The following is a 21,318-nucleotide window of genomic DNA, read 5'->3' as shown; positions in this document are numbered from 1 at the left end:
TTTGATTTGGATTTTATCTTGAACATAACTGTATGCACAAGTCATTACATTGTGTTCATGTGAATCCGGAGTATATACATACAGTCCAAAGATATGAAACAGACTTGTGAACCTATCTGCTAATCAAGATCATAATCTTCTGGCTTTGCAAATGGGTATTTGAGGTAACCGTTCTTGATTGACGAAGGGTCTGTTGGTATGTCCCAAGGATTCTTCATAGATGGATCTCTTGGGAACTTTCTGAAGTTGAGAAATGGTGCCCATAACAGTAGCCTGCAAAGATAGAAAACTTGATAAGGACTAATAGAGTAGAGATAGAGTTACTCATTGATGCAAATAATAGTGTGACCTTGCTTACCCGGGAAAGAACAAGAAGACGGACATGAACTGTAAATACATCTCGAAAAACTTCCTTCTGTACCATCTTACTCTCAGCCAATTCATGATGATTGGCTAACACAAACCGTAGTAATATATAAGCCCCACATTCATAATCATGAATCATCTAATTCTTTGAAAATACAAAGTCTCTGGTCTTCAAACTTACTGGCATTACGAGGAAGTACCAAACGGATATGAGCGCGATATCGAGCACAACACTGCTTAACTCCTGCTGGTTGTTGACTCCCGTTATTGCCAAGGCCGGATGATCGATCTAAAAAAAAACTAAAGAACTTCAGTTACCTCCATTGTTTGCTCATTGTTTCAATCAGCTAATAAAGGTCTCGTATGTATGTTGTTACCGTGGCAAGAACTGTCCCGAGTTGAGCTGCCAAGATTGTCTTCTTTGCTCCAAAGAAATCACCTGCCTTTGCTCTCATCTTGGCAACATTCTGTAGTAAACAATAATAAGTCACACTGATGAAGAAGCAGAGATGTTTCTGCAGATTTTTATTGATGAACCAAACACTTAAACTAACTTAAAGAAGAGTCTTACATGAAGAAAAGCATCGTTGGGTTTGGAGTGAGATGTAATACAGAGAGAAGATTTCACACTGCGAGGCTTCAAGGAAAGAGATGACAAAGCATTCGGGGCACAGAGCCCAAGAGAGCCGCAACGGCTCATCTCTATGTTTCTGTCTGTTCTGTTCTTTTCTTTTTTGGGTTGTGAAGTTTCCTTATCTCTTGGGATTGGTTCTAATGGCAGAGGGTTTGTTCTTAGGATGGCTTTCGTCTGACTCGTATTAATTCCACGTGTATGCAAGTCCCACGTTGATTTTGGCATATAGTGTTTTATCTTTAATGAAATAAAAATGACAAATCTCATTCCAAATTTCTCATGTATTCATTCATATTCGTTTTTATATTTAGAATTTAGTTCATGTCTTTGAAAGTTTAGGTTCTTGATTACTTGAAAGTAAGAAATAAATCAAAGAAAGATCAAGAATGGTAAAAAAGAGTAGAGAACTCACAGAGATATAGTCTCTTATACTTCTGATCTCCACTATAAAACCTTGGCCAACTTGTAGTGATTTCACAGCCTATTGTGATATTTTGGTTCCTTCTTATAAACCTATTGATTGATCCTCACTATATAGAGAAACCTTAATGAGTGAGTGTGTGGTATGTTACAAACGCAGAACCTGAGAAGTGAGAACCAACCATGTAGACAAAAACTGTCCCTTAATGTTCTTCACAGTAAAGACACAGACAGAGACATTCCAATGTCTCTTCTTGCAGAAATGTTGAAACGGATAAACAAGACATGAATCTCCCATAAGGCCATAACACACACAACATGCTTTTGTTCCACTATTGCATTATTTTGTGTTATGTTTTCTTTGTCTGAAGAAGCCTTAAAGTGTTAGTGGGTAAAAGAAAGAAAAGAACATCTTATATGATTTTCTCTAAAGATTATTCTATTTATTGTAAAATTAATTATAATTATGTAATGTTTTGATTTTATTACTTTTTAGTAAGGAATAATAAAAGAAGGGACACTGCACCCCCACCTCTGTTTAACAGCTCTCAATTCACCATCATTTCTCTCACCATTTTTAGTTTTTTTTTTTTTACTCTTTCTACACTTATTAGTTTTAAAATCTCTCTTCTTGATATGATTTATATTTTCAATTCTTTCCTTTATATCTTTTACTTTGTTGGAGTACTTCTAGATATAAAAACATACCATTTATCTAATATCCCGTCTTTTATAAGACGATCTCTAATACAAATGATAGATGAAATATACATGTTTGTATAATACTTCTAGAATTGGTCATATATTTTCTTTTTCTCTTTTCTGTCAAAATTCTATATATTAAGTTTATAACGGAAACTAGATGACAAAGCTTTTTTTAGAGATATCTAGTCAGAAATTGTTGAATTTATATTACGAAAACATAAATCAGGCGTTTTCATACATTTTGCAAATGATCAACATGACATAATTTAGGATTTTGTTTTTTCCATCACACACATAAAAATTACAAAGGGTTAAACAGGTTTTGAGTTTTTTGATAATTATTTTCTTTTACTCTACTACATATATCATCACTTACAGTTTTTTTAATAACTAACAAGTACATGTTTATATCTAAATTATCACATGACTTCTTACAAAACTAAAATCTAAATTTAAATTTGCAAACCTACTATCTTAAACTCTAACTTCCTATATGGGAATTAGACACACATTTAAAAGAAATGTGATGAAAAAGAGAAGAATCACTTCAAAATTTATCTGAGTCACTTCATTACTAATTTCTCCAATACAAATCATTACTGTTTCGAAAATTACTCTTAACAATTAATTCCCTTGAAATAAAGAGTTACCACAGCTTTTTTCTACATGGAAGTGACTAGCGAGTTATTTTAAGTTTTTTCAAACTTTTAAAGAATCCAAAGTGAGAGTTATCGAAATCATTTTCTTCTTTTCCGGGATTGGAGCGTCATTGGTGTTGAAAGTTAATCACATGTTAAAGGCTTAACCTAAAAGCTTAGGCTGCAAACCCCACCACCAGTACCATTTTTAGTTTTATAATTTGTAAAGTCTCAATATATTGATTCAGCCGACGAATGTTAATCATTGAGGTCGCTTCTCCTTTCTTGTTTTCTATGATAAAATCAAATAAGTACATAGTATGATGTATAATCAACTTCCATTTAAATATATATATATTTGCTAATTAAGAGCGGTTTCATATTATCGTCTGTTTTAATTCTACATCAACTAAAGACATCAAGAAAATGATGTGAAAGTTTTAACTATATATATCATAAGATGCATGCACATCACATACCAATATCTAGCTTATTAGAAATCTGAAAACCACTAGAGAGATATGAATGTTCTCCAACAAATTAAACAACATTTTTGGAAAGATTCTATACTACATTTAAGTATGTATGCATAATTAGGCAAAACAGTGAGGTTGGAGTGATCTGTCATTAAACTTTGTATGAGCCACGCCCAACACCACATGGCCCTTTTCATTTCACACAAATTATTTGCTAAAACATAAATTGGAATCAGAAAGATCCTAACGCACAAGTTCCAAAGATCACACTACATATGTATGCAATCGAATTTGATCTGGTTTAATACTAATTAAATTCTGATATATAAGTAAGTGTACGTGGATATGCTGTGTCCCATTTGAATACTAATTACCTTAGATACTTACATAACATTTTGGTGATGATTATCTCTTAGACAACACGCGAAATATGTTAGACAAGGCCACGAGCTCATTAGAAAATAAAGACATACTAATATATAGTATACACACATTAAATTTGTAAATGGTGTTGTTTCGAAAAAGTCAATATTTGTATGTCCCTATGATGTCAATGTGAACCATTCAGCTAACGAATACAGGATAATAATATAATAACGTTTTATCACAATGTTATTGAAATGTCCCATCAATATTTTATAAAATGGACACGGTTTAAATTTAAAATTTGGTTTTGATGTGAATTCTATATATAAAAAAGTGGCACATAATGTTAGACTGGTCCATGTATATATGAACTCTTTTTTTCTTATAATCCAATAAAAAAATTTTTTTATTTTATTTGCTCATTTGCGAATATACATTACTTTGTCCACACACACACGTTACAAATGAAGTTGTTTATAAAATTATGTCTACTTTTAAAACTAGATACCGCACTATTTATATGTTATTCCCTTCGGCAAAACAACTTCAAAACCACTATTTGAGCTGGTAAATGTAAAAAGCATCAGCAATATGAAATTGTAGTTTTAACTGTATGTAGTAGTAGTGATATCTCCATGCCAAATAAGAAACTATATTGCATCGGAAACAGACTATTCGATGAACGAAACTATATATGTATAGTACTGTGCATGGTCTCCTATCATATTTTTGGGGGTCTAAAGCTGTAACAATGAAGGTCTTGTGGTCTCTTTTTTGGTTATAACTTGGTCAATAAAAATGAAAGTAAGTGTAAAAGTGGTGTTTGATAAAAAGAAACTAAAGGAAAAAATTTGTTTACCCACTTCCGATTGAGTAAACGATTTTACAATTCATTCTAGTACGACAAACGTAATATGCATTATTTTTCGTTGCTTTTAATTTTCTATTCTCTATAAACTAATTAATCACATGTTTTCAACAATGAACAACTAAATATGTTCAACGAGATTATTAATATAATAAACTAATAAAACCTTCATTCATACGCCATATCTCGTGAAAAATAGATCACTAAATAAACAGAAAACAACAAAAAATAGAGTAAGTAACCAAACCGTTCACAATTTTTATCGAAAAAAAACAAACAAAAGTTTATTAGATAAATTCGTTGGGTGTTTGAGAGATTAAAATGGTTATAATATGTAAATATTAGTTTTTTTTAAAAGAATAGGCCCATTTACGCGCATGTGGGGCACATGTTTGGGCCCATTCTCCAAAGTTAAAGGCAGAGTGGCGGGGTTATATATATACACGTGGCAATGTTTTCTTTTAATTTTTCTACTAAAATAAAATAAAAACCAAACAGTATGATTGCGTCACGAGCAATGTTTTAATCATAAAATTAGTATTACCTTAACGACAAAAAAATTTAAATCACTACCCGCCTGTATATACAGTGTATTTCTTTTGACGAGAACATGTTTATTGCTAAATTTTAATTAACTTATTCACCAACATACGAAGTAAATCTATTGTTTTACAATATAAAGATGATTAATTTGTAACACATTAAAACCTCTAATTTTTTTTTAATTCTTTTTGTAACGGCAAATCTAAAACAAAAAAAAATGTGTTTTCTAGAGATTGTAACCAGAAACATTAAATATTTTGGTCAATGTCATTCAAATCAGGTTTTAATTTCGATGAGTAATTAATATTTTAGATTATCCACAAGGATATTTAGTACCCATGTTAGCAAACACAAATTACTTTTTCAAAAAATACAATGAAAGATATTATATTAACCTTAATAATAGGGATAATAAAAAAAAAGCAATGTTTTCTCACGTATACGTTGTGTTAATGTATTATGTATATAAACACAAATTTGATCATTCGAATTTAACATATATTAGAGATTAGGTTTGTTGATATATATGTACTTATATAATGTGTCCTTATATATTAACAATTACATTTTTGATATATATATGTACTTATATCATATGCTATAGTACATACCTTTAGTCCTTAGATATTAACAATTACATTTTTAAAAATCATAGATATAATACATATGTTATACGTCTCTCCACATGTAAATAGTGCTTTTGTCAATTTCGGAATCTATTTTGCCAGATAGAAAAAGACATTTGTAAGTTTATCCAAACTCATTAATTTTTAGAAAAACACAAATTTAGTTATTTTAGATACTTTTCCTAATAATCAACAGTCATTTTTGACATTAATCTTTTACTTATCAATTATTTTATTTTTTCCCTTTAACAAACTTGAGCCTTATCTTTATATGAAAATTTCCATATTTTTTTGATTTTTTTTTTCCTTTTTTAGTTGTTGTTGTTTGTCAGAAACAAATAAAATTCAACTTAAAAAATAAAATAAAAAAGTCTGAAAAATGGTCGGTTTGATTTCTCCGGCTAACTTACTTAAAGCTGACCAGTCTTTCTCTCCTTCCTAACTTCGTCTCCCCCACAACAACACAACACACACACACCTTTCTCTCTCTCTCTCTGACTCTGTAAATAAAATCTCCAAATTCACTCAATAAAGAGCCTTGGTCTTCATCGTCGTCGTCCATGGCGGCTAACAGATTCGCGACTCTGATCCACCGCAAAACAAACAGAATCACTCTAATCCTCGTCTACGCTTTCCTCGAGTGGTCACTCATCTTCTTCATTCTTCTCAACTCTCTCTTCTCTTATTTCATCCTCAGATTCGCCGATTTCTTCGGTCTCAAACGTCCTTGCCTCTTCTGCTCTAGGCTCGATCGTTTCTTCGACGCTTCTGGTAAATCCCCTTCCCTTAGAGATCTCCTCTGCGACGATCATGCTCTCCAGATTTCTATACCACAACGGTCTCTTCACTCGAAACCTGTCGAAGAAGAAGAACCTAAAAATAGTTGTTCCCGTGAATCTCACAAGGATCGTGAGATGATGACGATGATACGTTCATCACTATCTTCCCCGATTGAGCCTGATTTGGGTATTGTAAATTATCCCATCGGAGACGAAGGCCAGATTTACAATGGTCTTAAGTTTCCTCGATCGATCTTCGTATTCGAACAAGAAGTGGATAACAAAACAGGATCCGTGATTTTGAATGGAGTGGAAGAAGAAACAGAGGAGGAGGAGAAGACGAACACTGTAATCGAAATTGTTCCGCAATCTCCTGGAAAAATTGAAGAAGATGAAGTTAGCAGCGATTCTTCTACTGATATAGATGAGGAATTCTCTTGCTATGTATCAAGCTTCGACTGTAACAAAGAGCTTACAATAAAGAAGGAAGAAGAAGAAGAAGAAAACAAAGTGGATCTGGCTGTAGAGGTCGAGACTTCTGAACCCGCGCCTAAAAACCTTGAGTTCTATATTGATGACCAAGACTGTCATTTGATTCCCGTTGAATTCTACAAACCCAGCGATGAAGTTCGTGAGATTTCCGATGTTAACGGTGATTTTATTCTCGATTTCGGCGCTGAGCCTGATTTCACGGCGGCTGTGGAGGAGGAGGAGGAGGACGAAGAGGTAATAATCACCGCGGCTGCTTCGCCTGTTGAATCGAAACCGGAGGATGTGGCAACAACGAATCTAGGTACATACATCTTTGCGTAGCTTTCACTGAAGTTTCTTGTTTTTTACTCTTTTAAGTTTGGTGAGTTTATAGGTGCTTCGACGGATGATGTAGAGCAAATGCAGAACGACGATGAAGAAACAGACGCAGAGGTTTCTATAGGTACAGAGATTCCTGATCACGAGCAAATCGGAGATGTTTCATCACAACTACTCAATCCTAACGACGACGTTGACAGTGATCATGGTAATTAATTTATACATACACACACCTTAATAGAAAACTTATTGCGTACCAATGTTACATTTTTGCCTATGTTGTATTCTGTTTTTTGATTTGAGCGTTTCTTTAGATGAAACAGAGGAGGATACATTGGAGTTCAAAACAATTACGAACATCAACGAAGAGCGGTTTCGAGAAACTCCTGCCATATTGGAAAGATCGCATAGTCTACACAATGCTATGTTTCACTTAGATCGAATAGTATCCGGAACAGAATCTGTTGATGGTGTTGAATGTCTCACTGTGGACAAGTTGAAGGTAGAGTTACAAGAAGAGAGAAAAGCGCTTACTGCTTTATACGAGGAGCTGGAGGAAGAGAGGAATGCGTCTGCGGTTGCTGCCAGTGAAACAATGGCGATGATCAATAGGTTGCATGAGGAGAAAGCGGCTATGCAGATGGAGGCGTTGCAGTATCAGAGAATGATGGAGGAGCAAGCTGAGTTCGATCAAGAAGCGTTGCAGTTGTTGAATGAGCTTATGGTGAATAGAGAGAAGGAGAATGCTGAGCTTGAGAAGGAGCTAGAAGTGTATAGAAAGAGATTGGAGGAGTTTGAAGCTAAAGAGAAAATGGGGATGTTGAGGAGGAGAATGAGAGATTCTTCTGTTGATTCGTATAGAAACAATGGTGATTCAGATGAGAACCACACCAACGGAGAGGTACATCACAAGAGCTTTGAAGGAGATTGGAAATACAGAGATAATGAGATGGAGAATACTCCCGTTGATGTTGTGCTTCGTCTTGATGAGTGCTTAGATGATTATGAAGGAGAGAGGCTATCGATTCTTGGGAGGTTGAAGTTTCTTGAAGATAAACTCACAGATCTTAATAACGAAGAGGACGAGGGAGTTAAAACGTTTGAGAATGGAAACGGGCATTTTCATGGTAAGGAAACAAACGGGAAACACAGAGTCATCAAGTCAAAGAGACTACTTCCCCTGTTTGATGCTGTCGATGGAGAGCTGCAAGAGAACGGGTTATCTAACGGAAACCATCACGATAATGGGATCGATGAATCAGAGAACGGCGAGAATGTGACGGTAGAAGAAGAAGTGGATGAGATTTACGAGAGACTAGAAGCTCTAGAGGCAGATAGAGAGTTCTTGAGACATTGTGTTGGTTCATTGAAAAAAGGTGACAAAGGTGTACATCTACTCCATGAGATTCTGCAACATCTACGTGATCTGAGAAACATCGATCTTAACCGCGTTAAAGAAAACGGAAACATGAGTTTTTGAGTTTGAGTTTGAGTTTTGAGTTTTGGGTTTGAAAGTTCACACTTTGCATGGTGGACATAATGAGCAAAAAACAATCATACAGGTATATTAACTTATCTCTGTTGTCTGAGGAATAGTTTCACGTCTATGATCACACTTTAAAAGAAGATTCAAATTTACAGTGTTGCTTGGGAGGCAAGAAACAAGAAAGGTCAAGATGAAGAAGAAAACGCCATAGAAAAAAAAAGAAGTCTCAGATATTTTAAGTAATATATATACTCTGAGGAAAAGTGTCAGGATCAGAATGTTCGTATCTTATCGTGTTTTTTCTTAATTAAAATATTGAAGTGTACCCAAGTGTCAGTGTAAATTTTACTTTTTTTTTTTTAATTTGGGGAGTGGTGTTGGTCTATATGAGTTGAGTGGGTGGTGGTACAATAGAAAAAAGTAGAATGATGAGAGTATGTGTGTGTAGTGTAGTGTAGTTGAGAGTAGTAAGGTGAGAGATACTTGGTATAAAAAATTGCCAAAAGGCCAAAGGCAAAGCTGTCAGTTTCTCTCTTGGATGGTTGTGGCAGAGCTGGAATGATTTCAGCAAAGATGCCAACTATGCCAACTCTAATGTACATACATATTGTTTTGTTTTGTTTTTGGAACTTTTATAACATTCGCAAAATTTCGGGGAGAGTTTTAGAATTATTGCTTTTAGGTGGGGTAAGTAACCCTCTTTCATTTTGTAATCTTTTCTTCTTTCTTTGGTTGAAATGTAAACTTTTAGAATTATTTACATGCTTTGCAAATTACTCTTGGGGAGAAAGACTAGTTCTTTTGTTACTCTCGAATTTGATCGTATATGATTTTGTGTCTTATAGAAGTATTTACCAGAGACGAGATTGTTTGGGTTCAATGAAGATTCAACTTCAAGTTATTTTAAGATTGGTTCCAAGCAACGAATATATTGGTTGGTACAAAACCAACAAACTTTATCTAAATTTTAAGACGTTGGCGTTAAACAATAACAAGTACCAATTGTTTTAATAAGAATTCAAACACAACAAACACACATAAAAACTCTTTATATATATCATCTCTCTATAAAATTGTTAATATGTTGACTTTCTTAAAAAATAAAAATCTTTATTTATCAATATATTATGTGGTTTTAAATGACAACTAGCGAGCCAGCTAAATCTAAATTATGTGACAGTAAAGAGATTCACAAAGGGTTTGCTCATATTATCACCAAAAGGTTATAAGTTGCTTTTGAGTTAATTTAGACGATTTAGAGTCCCATCCATTTGCTGACCATATTATTATATAATAGTGTACTATATATGTTCTGATGAAGCTGGAGCCTTTATAGTGGGTGAAGAAGAAAGTATATATATATATAAGTATATGGTTGTACTTAGATTTCGACAAAAATAATGGAGATGGAAAAAAATTGTGACTTTCGGCGATACTCTTAAAAGTTCCAGAGACGCTCTCATGTGCACTTAATTATGCCCGCAACCTTCCCCTAGCTCTCTACTACGCTTGTCTATTTAATCTTCTTTTACTGTTGTTACATTGCCTACGATTTCATATGTCTACATATAATAATGTGTTCCATACTTCCATTACATTATTGGTCAATAGTCACATAACTCTATGTCATCTGGTACTGGTTATAACTTTAAGGAGTTCTTGAGAGAAAACATGACTAGTAAAGTTTTGATTGTAAAGTTAACTTATGTAGTAGTTCTGTTTTAACTATACTTATCACACTATCAGTTGTGTATATGTTTTAAAGTTTGAAACCCATTGCTTTGCTAATGCTCCCTTCCTTGTTATTATCCAAGAAAAATGACTACAAATGTGCATTCCATAACTTGTTTGGTGCTATACAGCCTATATAAGTCCATATCTTTCATCATCAAATGGAAAATAATAAAAATAGAGGAGGTCCAAATGGTTTCAACCTGGATTCGTGATTATTCATAATAGACTTATAATAGTATATCTATTACTTGATCCATCATCATGTGTATTACATAAGGCCTCATTAAATGGGCTTAACGGATGAATAATATTGAACCGAAAGTTCAAAGAAGTCAAATATGCTACTGTTCACGTTACAATTGATTAAGAATATGACATTTTGATTAGGTATATCCGTAAATGTTACTTAGAAATCATCATGTTCGACAAATAAGCGTGTGCCTTATTTGCTTTGATATTGTTCCGTACGACTCTTTCAAAGTCTTGATTAAATTAGACACGCTGGAGATTAGTCCATACGTGTTATGAAATATTATTTTTTAATAAAATTTCTGGTTATATAAACTTATCATCCGATTACATAGTAGAGATTAATATGGTGCCACAACGACAACGAACTCCGGGATGAACAAACCCGGTACAAGAACCTAATAGAGAGATATATCAAAACTAGGGAGAGAGATTTCGAAACCATAGCGCAAGCAGGCCCTAAAGCTTAGGATTATCATTCCTAGCCAGGCAAGTGTTCCGAATCCTCCTGTCAAGACTTGGAAACAGACCTTCAACCGGGGTACGGGTGTTGGTGTATATCCGCGCATTACGTTCATGCCAAAGGGAGTAAATCACAACTTGGGCCACGATGAGCTTTAAAGAAGCCATTTTGTTCTCGGCTGAGGGAGCTTTCAACCAGCCCATGAACTGCTCCCACGTGTTGTACCCAGTGAAAGGAATACTCAGTTTAGCTAAGCACCATCTCCAGAGATCAAAACTGTACGGGCATCTAAGGAATAAGTGGTCTCTTGTCTCGAAATAGATTTCACACAAGAAACACTTATCATCCTCAACAATGCCCCAATTTCTAAGTCTAGATAGAGTTGGCATTCTATCCAAACAGCAAAGCCATATGATAAAAGAGTACTTTGGGAAAGAACCTGGAAACCAAACTTGATTATGCCAGGAAACTTCCGTGTTCGCAGGTCTGCACATGTTCCAAGTTTCAGAGAAACTGAACCGATTTTGAGGATCACCAACCGGTCGAGCCCACATGTAGACGTCCCTAACATCCGCCGTAATTTCAGTTTCTGCGAGATGAGTGAAGAGAAGCTCAGCATTATCGCTTCTTGCCCCTCTGAACATCCAGCCATCATTAGTTCTAGCCTTGGCCACAGTTGAGTCAAGAGGAAGACCCATTCGCAGGTGATCTTCAACTCCCAGGAAGGAAAACAAATCTCCAAAAGGAGTCCATTTATCAAACCAGAAAGAGCATGATTGACCATCACCTAGTTTGCAGGAGATGAAAGTTTTTGCAAGACCTCTCAGCTTAAGCATTTGCTTCCACATGGAGGAGCCTTGACTGTTTGGGGACAGATTCCAAAAACATTTTCTTCTCAGCTTCTTTTTCCTGCACCAGGCGACCCAGAGCGAGCCTGATGCTGAGAAAAGGTGCCAGATCAACTTGAGACCAAAAACTTTGTTCCACTCCTTCAAGTTGTTGAGGCCAAGTCCCCCTACAGATTTAGGAGAACACACTTGCTTCCAACTGACTTTCGCTTGTCTAGGAAACTCTGCAGAACCAGACCACAAAAATTTCTGCAAAGTTTCTCAATATCTTTTATACACTTTGCAGGGAGGATAAACGCTGCACACCAATAGGCGATGGTGCTTTGAATAACGGATTTTAGAAGCTGTAATCTCCCTGCATATGAAAGGTGCTTGTTATGCCAAGAGTGGATTCTTTTCCTGATTCGTTGCACCAGTGGTTCACAATCAGATCTGGATAGTGGATTAGGCAAGAGAGGCAATCCAAGATACCTAACTGGGAGAGTTCCAAGAGCGAAACCATAGCCAGTACTGAGGAGACCTTGAGCAGACGAGGAGGAGCCTGCAAGGAAAATCTCAGTTTTGTTTTTGTTCAAAACGAGACCCGAGATCTTGGAGAAGTAGTCCAGAAGGTGCACAATGTCCTGTAAAGAAGCACTTTCACCATAAAAAAAAACCATCACATCGTCAGCAAAAATCAGATGGGTAACATTGGGATTTGTTGCTTTTGGGTGATAGCCAATTTGACCAGCTTGGAACCTGAGGTCGAGGAGACGAGAAAATATGTCCATTCCTATCACAAAGAGGTAGGGAGAAAGAGGATCTCCCTGCCTGAGATCTTTCTTTCCCTTAAAGTATCCACAAAGCTCCCCATTAACAGAAATTGAGAATCTGGTTGTCTTGATGCATTGACTAATCCAGTGGATGAATTTTGCTGGAAAGTTCAAGGCTGCCAGGATATCAATGATGAAACTCCACTCAATGGAGTCAAAAGCTTTCCTCAAATCAATCTTGAGCATACCACGCTTGGAGATACCCGTCTTGTTGTAACCCTGCACAAGCTCGGAGGCAAGCAAAACATTCTCCACAATCTGTCTTTCCTTGATAAATGCGGTTTGGTTCTCTAGAATCATCTCAGGGAGGAGATTTTGAAGTCTCTTAGCAAGCAGCTTGGAGATGACCTTATACACCGCATTAAGGCAAGAGATTGGTCTATACTCTGAGACTGTTTCTTCATTAGTCACCTTTGCTATCATAGTGACAGCCGTTGAGTTCCAACTCGGCTCCATTTTACCAGTATAGAAGAAATACTGTACTGCTTCAATGATATCACCTCCCACTATCTCCCAACAATGCCTGAAGAACTCACCTGTGTAACCATCTGGCCCAGGGGCTTTTGCTCTAGGTAGAGCAAAGAACTCAGCTTTGATCTCTGAAGAAGAGAAAACCCTTTCAAGACTAGATTTTTGAACATCAGAGCATCGGAAGGGGTGGACTGACTGGACACATGCCCTAAGGCATGGAGTAGAGTTTGAGGTTCCAAAGATAGAAGTGTAGTAGTCCACACAAGCCGTCTTGATGGAGTTGTTCTCAGTGATTATCGACCCATCCTCCAGTCTAAGCCGCTTAATCCCATTGAAAGCATTCTTGATAATGACACTGTTGTGGAAAAATCTTGTATTTTCATCCCCATCAGATATCCACTTTATACCCGATTTTTGATGTAGGAAAGTAGCTTCAGCCTTAGACAGAGTTTGCCACGACAGATATAATTTCCTTTCTATACTCGCTGCTGCAGGAGAAGGGTTCATGAACATATCTACTTGGGCAGCCTTGAGGTCTGCTAATGCCACACGCACTCTATTTTCAATTCCAGAAAAAGCTGACTTGTTAAGCTCTCTTAGTTTACCTTTCAGCCTTTTAAGTTTTTTACTTATCCGCATCAAAGGATTTGAACTCTCTTCTGGTGAGTTCCAGCTTTCCTGAACAACCTGAAGGAAACTCTCATGTTGCAAAAGGTGGTGGCTAAATCTGAACGGTCTTATTTTTCTAGGTCCTTGTTCTTGAAAACGGATGCAACAAGAGGCATGGTCAGAAAAAAGAGGTTCTTCAAAAGTCGCAATAGAGCTTGAGAAGGCTGCTAGCCACATAACATTGCCTAACATTCTGTCAAGCTTTTCAGCAACTGGAGTGCTTTGCTGGTGATTCCACCAAGTATATATTGGGCCATGGAAAGGCAAATCCATTAAACCACAAGAATCCAAACAGCCTTGAAGCTCTCTGCAACCCCCTGAGTAGACTTCAAAGTCTTCTCTTCTAGAATGTTCCTCAGGCCGAAGAGTCTGATTGAAATCCCCCAAAACAAGCCACGGAGCATTTCTCAAAGGGGAGTTGGAGGCCATATCAGATAGATCATCCCACAGATGAGCTCTTTCATGCCTAAGGTTAGCACCATAAACAAAAGTTACCGTGAACTGCAAATCCTTTTCAGGGCAGTGAAAACCGCAAGTGATTTGCTGGCGAGTCTTCCTGTACACCAGAAGTTTTACCGCATTACTACAGACAACCCAAATTCTCCCTATATGGGAGTGTTCATAATTTGAGATGAGACTCCACCCTGGCAGGATCTTTTTCAAGACGTTCTGTGCATTGTGTTCCAAAACATGTGTCTCCAAGAGACACCCAAAAAGTGGTCGTTGTTGCTGGCACCAAAATCTAAAACGTTGTTGTTTGTCTGGATCATTAATCCCTCTTATATTCCAACAAAACATCAACATATCAAAAAGTGTTATGAAATATTATGGCAACAAAACCAGTAATTAACGTAATATTCATAACTTAAAAACATACTTCTTAAGTTATATATTGCAGTAATGTTCGTAACTTAAAAAACATACTTCGTAACGTATATTTAACAGCAACATTAATATTTAAGGGAACGGTTTCATTGATATATGTTGCAATTTTTCTCGGTGGATATAAATACTGAGCACCCTAGAAAAGAATATAGACTTTGAAAAGAGTTGGTTGTTTGGTTTCTTTTTCTTTCATTGACCCAGTAACTATTTAATTTTTAATACATAGAAACACATCAATCGAAGCAAGAGTTAATTTTCAAGTTTTCTTCTTATGGTTTGTTGCAAGCAGAAATATTAGGGTTTGTGTAAATTGACTCACCTCTTCTTTGTTAACTTGAAGGTCTTGAAGATGCCATTAAAGGAAAGAAGAAACCCCAAGAGTGGATATATGAAGTTTATTCTTACTCAAGGTAGTAACAATATATGCAGTAATGTGAAACCTTTCCATGGGTACGTAACATTCATATTCCTTGACTGCATAATATTCATCATCTGTTGCCTGTTGGGACACTTTAAAAAGTAATGTGAACGAATCATGGTGTTTTCATGATTTCATAATTGCATTAGAGTTAAGTTTTAGTTTCCACTATTTAATAATTTAGTTTTGACGAGTCTTGATTTTCATATGTTCTCTTGTTAATGCTTCTCTTATTAGCTATCGTTTTCTTAACTGTGATGTTTGTGATAAGGTAGCTAGTCTTTTTTGCTTTTTTTGCTCGGCTCGCTCAACCACCTTTTTGTGTATTCTTTAAAATGTCTTTACTTTCCATATTGTAAAACATATGATTTAAACATTGCACATTACTCTGACCTTCTTATAACATCATTTTATACTTTCAATTATAAGTGGAGAATTTTATCTTTTGAGAGTATTCTAAAACTGAAAAGCGAGTTTCGAGATAGTAAAGGATTTGCACTTGGACACAATATATAAAGCTTTTCAGTTTTGGAATTTTCAAAAGCTAAAATCCACACATAGAGTTGAAAGTATATGAAGTTTATAAAGAGATCATGTTAATAGGCAATGTCTAAAATCATATTATTTTACAATACGAGACTAAAATATATTTAGAATACATAAAATAAATTTTTGAGCAAACGGAGCAAAAAAAAAAAAAAAAAAAACTAGCTAGTATTCTCGCAAGCATCATACATAGTCAAGGAAACGACAATTAATAAAAGAAAAATTAACAAGAGAAAATATGAAAATTAAGATTCTCAAAATTAAATTGTTCAACTAGAGAAAACAAATTTTTACCTCTAATGTAATAATGAAACTATAAAAACACTACTCGTGCCTTCAAAATGTCTCAACACTCAACAGGTGATGATGAGTAGCCTTTACTCTTTTTAGTAAGTACCAAGAACATCAGAATGTAGTATATACGGCCTGATGAAATGGGCTTAAGCTCGACCTGAAAATTTAAAGAAGTCAAACATGCTAGTGCTCACGTTGATTAGACGAGTAATTAAGAAGAAAATGACATTTGGATTAGGTGAATGTTACTTGAAGGTTACTCTTTTATTATCATCACATTCGACAAATAAGCATGCATGTGCGTTGAAAAAGCACACAATAACAAAAGAAGCGTGTGCCTAATTTGCTTTGATATTATTATTAATAATACAATAATACACTAACGACTCTTTCAAAGTTGTTCTTACACAAGTATCATTAGATATGCTACGCGGCGTTTAAACAACAAACGAACAACATCAACAAAAAGAAAACAAAACAGAATAATTTAGTTTTGGTTGAAAACTTTGGCTAAATGATAGTAACGTTTTAATTTATTTTATGGCAGAGCAAAACTGTTAAAAAAAAGTCTCAATTCAATGTAACCATTTCGAATGTATAAAGATTCAATGATTCTTACTACTTTCTAAATCATAAGTTGTTGTCAAACCTCCGACCGAGTAAAACTGAGTTTATAGTATTATTGTGAGTTTCTAAAAAGTCTATTGATCATGTTCACATAGATTGTGACCTCTCTCTCTCTCTGATCATGCTGGCTACTAAGAATTTTAACATTCCAGCCAGAAAAAAACCAATACCATTCTAGAATAATCACCAAAGACAAAGTTCTCATACGCATAACATGATAGAACCGCTAAAATCTTCATTTTAATTTTTTTTTTCTTTTAAATAAATAAGAAGTTTTGGACCGAATCACATACATCCAAAAAATATAAATCGAAAAACATATATACGTTTTCCTTTAATTTTAGTTATACCAAAATATAAAACTAATTAATAATATATATCTGGATCATATGTAACTCATGTAGTACGTAGGAATATCACAGTCGAACTTGTTTAATAACATGTGGTTTGTTGTTGTTGCAGCGTAGAGAGAGAGAGACATGTGATGTAAAATACAGCGTAAATTGTAAGTAATATTTAATGGTCTCATTGACATATTGTTACACAACTTCTTTCGGTGGATGGATACTGAACATCCTTAGAAAGAAAAAGAGTTGTTTGTTTTGGTTTTCCTCTCTTTTTTTCTTCCATTGACCAAATTTATTTTCAATATAGAGGAACACACCGATGGATTACGAATCTAGAATGACTGTTACGGGATTGTAAGACAACTTAGAGAGCATTACTTGCGTCTTGCTAGGGTACTACCGCACGTCTATATTACCTCTAAACTTGTAAAATAAACTTCACAATTTACCTTGGAAGATAAAACTTATTCCAGGGAGAGAAGACTCTACCTCACAAATTTTGTATACTTTAAGATATACAATACACAAATTATCAGAATATATAAGTGAATGAGCTAGTGAAAGGTTATTGTGGTGCGTTAATCAAAAATAAAGAGTTGGTAGGGCTCGTGTTTAATTTCTGCTTTAAAAAAAGTTAATTAAGTCAAGAAGAGAGAAGGGAGAAGAAGGGGACCAAAGCTTGACGGGACGAACCAAGTCAAAGGAACGCGTCTTCCTTCACACTTTCGTGAAAGGTTACTACTTTATGGCCAAGTTGTATGTGTCAACCTTTTCTCATCAACGTCATGCTTTCTGATGTCATAGTTTATCACATTATCATATTTGTTATATAAAAAAAAAAGAGTAGTATGAAATAAATCGCATTATCTATTTGTTAAAGTGCATAAATCGTAAGGGAGTAGTTATACGGTAATTCAAATATTTAAAATATAAGAATCATATGTTTTCCAAACACTTGTGCAAAATTTTAAACCATATTTGAATCATATGATTTATTTCATACTACTCTTTTTTTTTTTCATTTAGTCTGGCTTAACTTGATAATTGCTCTATTGTTTTTGTCTGCCACTGAAATAAAATATTTTTCATTAAAATTCTATGAGGTTTGCACGTTTTTGTTTCTGCCAAATAAATTTGCAGCGCGAAAAAGAAATCATTATATTGAGAAAATTAGTTAATTAATATAGTGAAATTTTATTTTGAGTTAGTGACAAAATTGAAACTTTTAAAACGTTCTATATATGCTGTATATTATAATAAATTTGGTTACTACATGATTAAATGAAATAAGAGTTTAACCATGCTCTAATTGACTAGTTCTCCAATAAACAAATTATAAAAGACCACAAAATCTGAAATATCATAACTACATACTAATTCTCCAATAAACCCTTAAAATAGTATTTAAAAAATGGGAATTTGGTTGAAAAAAAGGTAATAGAAAGACTTTTATTTATTGTTGTGCCCAAATCTTAAAAAAAACAAAACAAAAAACACGAAGTCGTATTGACTTTTGTCTCTATTCTCTAATGTGATCCTCCCTTGAATCTCTTCATCTCAAGTTCTTTCTTTTCTTAAAAAAAAAAAAAAAAAAATCAAAGACAATCACAAACTCTCTTCTTCTTCTTCTTCCTCAACCCATCTCTCTAAATCACAATCTGAGACGTCACCTGAAACATAACGCAATCTAAACGCCGCTCAATCAAAATCAGCTTCTACTTTGTTTAATTGTCTTCCGATTAAACCCCTAAATCACTCTGTTGTTGCTTTTTACATGGGATGGTCACTAATCATTCTCAAAAGAGCAACTCGGGCTTGACAAAGTCCATGAATTTCTTTCAGAATATTATCAAACCTTTCAAACGCAGCTCCAATCGAGGTAAGATCTCGTTTTTGATTTTCAAGTTTCTTGATTTGTTTCAAGAATTGGGTTTGTGTAAAATTTGACTCATCTCTTCTTCGTTGACTTAAAGGTCTTGAAGATGATATTGAGCGAATCGCTGCTTTGGAGCAGAAAGTTTTCTCATTTCAAGTTTTAGTTTCCGCTACCAAAGATTTTCACCCGACCCATAAACTTGGTGAAGGTGGATTTGGACCCGTCTACAAGGTAATCTCAATTTTTGACATGCCCAGATCTCAAAGTTTCCTTTTTTACGGTTGTAGATGATTAGACAAGTGTATTGTGTATGTTTTCATGGCTGATGAGGTTGATTGTTGTGTAATAGGGAAGATTAACTGACGGGAGAGACATAGCAGTGAAGAGGCTAGCTCAAGCTTCAAGGCAAGGCAAAAACGAGTTTGTGAACGAGGCCAAGTTGTTGGCTAAAGTCCAGCACCGCAATGTTGTTAATCTTTGGGGTTACTGTACACACGGAGATGATAAACTCTTGGTATATGAATACGTCGTAAATGAGAGCCTCGACAAGGTCCTCTTCAGTAAGTCATCTTCTCATTGTTGCTGCTGCTGTATTAGACTTTGAGATTGTACATTAGGATGATAAAGTATGAATGATAATGTAAGAAGGCGTTTCTGACATGTATTGATTGATCTATTTGAATGCAGAATCCAATAGAAAATCTGAGATAGATTGGAAGCAGAGGCTTGAGATCATAACAGGCATTGCTCGAGGACTACTCTATCTCCATGAAGACGCTCCGAACTGTATCATCCACAGGGACATTAAGGCTGGCAACATTTTGCTGGATGAAAAATGGGTTCCTAAGATTGCAGATTTTGGGATGGCCAGACTCTATCAGGAAGATGTAACACATGTCAACACTCGAATCGCAGGAACCAAGTATGTATTGTTAAACACTTCAAATGCTCATTTTACACTAAATTTTGTTTGTTGGTGTTTTGTGGTAGAATGTTAATTAACTAACGTTCACTACTTATTCTCTATTTTTTTCTTATTCCTAGTGGTTATATGGCGCCAGAGTATGTAATGCACGGGGTTCTGTCAGTTAAGGCAGACGTATTCAGCTTTGGGGTTTTGGTTTTGGAACTTATAAGTGGACAGAAGAACTCGAGTTTTAGTATGAGACACCCTGACCAGACTCTTCTTGAATGGGTAAGGCCTCTAGTCTCAAGCTCCATTGTATATAGAGTTGTTGTGATGGCCTGACCCAGCCAGTTTTTTAAACCACTACCCTGTATTTTGAGCCGCGGTGATTTAGAACCTGGCACGTCTGGCCTATCACGGTTTTAGACTCAAAATGAGCCGGACAGACTAGCTCTGATTTCTCAAATTTTAAATAGCGTCATCTTGTGAACCTCACATACTTGTTGTCCACCATAATATAATAGATACTAAAAGACTTGTTGATTGTGACACAGGCATATAAACTATACAAGAAAGGCAGGACCATGGAGATACTAGACCCTGACATACTAGTTTCAGCTGAGCCAGACCAAGTCAAACTCTGCGTACAGATCGGTCTGCTATGCGTTCAAGGTGATCCTCATCAAAGACCAACCATGAGACGAATATCTCTACTTCTCTCGAGAAAACCTGGACATCTAGAAGAACCAGAGCACCCCGGTGTCCCGGGATCTAGATACCGCCGTCGGACGCATCGTCGTCCTTCAGGAACAGCATCACTTGGAACAACAACGTCGACCACTGGTTCAAGTACAGATTCTTTCGGTTCGAACCTGAACACAAACACCGGAACCGGTGGTAAAGGTACCCCTGCATCTTCAAGAACTTCGACACGGACTCATGCCATTAGAAGTGCTGGTCAGAGCTCTAGCTCAGATCCTAATGGAAAAAGACATATGAGTTACTGAAGTCCATTGTGTATATAGCGAGCTGCATATAATATATATCCTTCATTTTTCGTTTTTTTGATAAAGTAAATTATATTATTTTTGACTATGGTAGTGATTTAGCTTTGTAGTATGATTTATCATATTACTAGGAAAACAAAATATTTTATTCATTTGTTACATTTGTACATTATAATAAAATCATTTGTCCCATTTTTAAAGCCCACATTCTATGCCTCGTTCGTACTATTTATATTATATAAAATGCATATTCCTGTTACTTCTTTTATTTTATTTTATAAAGTTATTTTCTTTTTCAGTTTTTTTTTTTTTTGTCAACAGTTTTTATGAAATTGTAAAGTGTAAAACAATTATGTATTTTGAGACTGAATGATAACAGTTAAAAATATTAACTGTAAAAAAAAGTGTTGTAATTTTAGGAATTTAACCCCAAAAAATAACGTTTTGG

General features: G+C 35.3%; 3 protein-coding genes across 4 annotated transcripts; 2 read left to right on the top strand and 1 right to left on the bottom strand.

Moving 5' to 3' along the window:
* LOC17895203 (NAD(P)H-quinone oxidoreductase subunit L, chloroplastic) lies at positions 1–1,136 on the bottom strand. The gene is made up of 5 exons (XM_006301370.2): positions 938–1,136; positions 744–833; positions 548–655; positions 359–453; positions 1–273 (listed from the first exon to the last, which is right to left on the bottom strand). Exons 1-5 carry the CDS (start codon positions 1,064–1,066, stop codon positions 120–122), a joined length of 576 nt encoding a protein of 191 aa, XP_006301432.1. The 5' UTR covers positions 1,067–1,136; the 3' UTR covers positions 1–119.
* A 4,964-nt stretch (positions 1,137–6,100) lies between these two features.
* Positions 6,101–9,514, top strand: LOC17894225 (myosin-binding protein 2). Of its 2 annotated transcripts, XR_002835114.1 has the most exons (4): positions 6,101–7,214; positions 7,287–7,439; positions 7,546–8,793; positions 8,873–9,514. XR_002835114.1 is itself a non-coding variant. In XM_006300338.2 (3 exons), exons 1-3 carry the CDS (start codon positions 6,203–6,205, stop codon positions 8,709–8,711), a joined length of 2,331 nt encoding a protein of 776 aa, XP_006300400.1. In that variant the 5' UTR covers positions 6,101–6,202; the 3' UTR covers positions 8,712–9,514. The 2 variants fall into 2 exon arrangements, 1 of the variants encoding a protein (XP_006300400.1); XM_006300338.2 differs by having other exon boundaries at positions 7,546–9,514.
* A 9,132-nt stretch (positions 9,515–18,646) lies between these two features.
* LOC17895732 (putative receptor-like protein kinase At4g00960) lies at positions 18,647–21,075 on the top strand. The gene is made up of 6 exons (XM_006300425.2): positions 18,647–18,959; positions 19,054–19,187; positions 19,306–19,516; positions 19,644–19,878; positions 20,001–20,151; positions 20,418–21,075. Exons 1-6 carry the CDS (start codon positions 18,860–18,862, stop codon positions 20,868–20,870), a joined length of 1,284 nt encoding a protein of 427 aa, XP_006300487.1. The 5' UTR covers positions 18,647–18,859; the 3' UTR covers positions 20,871–21,075.
* Positions 21,076–21,318: the final 243 nt, after the last annotated feature.

Source organism: Capsella rubella, unplaced genomic scaffold (assembly GCF_000375325.1).
Source record: "Capsella rubella cultivar Monte Gargano unplaced genomic scaffold, Caprub1_0 scaffold_2, whole genome shotgun sequence".
Classification (NCBI taxonomy): Eukaryota; Viridiplantae; Streptophyta; class Magnoliopsida; order Brassicales; family Brassicaceae; genus Capsella; species Capsella rubella.
The sequence above is the reverse complement of the archived record's forward strand: the minus strand, read 5'-3'. Positions and strand labels throughout refer to the sequence as shown.

Coding starts and splice junctions, on each gene's coding strand:
- LOC17895732 (XM_006300425.2), top strand. CDS start 18,860: ATGGTCACTAATCATTCTCAAAAGAGCAACTCGGGCTTGACAAAGTCC. Junction 18,960..19,053: donor CAAACGCAGCTCCAATCGAG/GTAAGATCTCGT, acceptor GTTGACTTAAAG/GTCTTGAAGATGATATTGAG. Junction 19,188..19,305: donor GATTTGGACCCGTCTACAAG/GTAATCTCAATT, acceptor GTTGTGTAATAG/GGAAGATTAACTGACGGGAG.
- LOC17894225 (XM_006300338.2), top strand. CDS start 6,203: ATGGCGGCTAACAGATTCGCGACTCTGATCCACCGCAAAACAAACAGA. Junction 7,215..7,286: donor TGTGGCAACAACGAATCTAG/GTACATACATCT, acceptor GTGAGTTTATAG/GTGCTTCGACGGATGATGTA. Junction 7,440..7,545: donor CGACGTTGACAGTGATCATG/GTAATTAATTTA, acceptor GCGTTTCTTTAG/ATGAAACAGAGGAGGATACA.
- LOC17895203 (XM_006301370.2), bottom strand. CDS start 1,066: ATGAGCCGTTGCGGCTCTCTTGGGCTCTGTGCCCCGAATGCTTTGTCA. Junction 834..937: donor CCAACGATGCTTTTCTTCAT/GTAAGACTCTTC, acceptor TGTTTACTACAG/AATGTTGCCAAGATGAGAGC. Junction 454..547: donor GGTACTTCCTCGTAATGCCA/GTAAGTTTGAAG, acceptor GGTTTGTGTTAG/CCAATCATCATGAATTGGCT.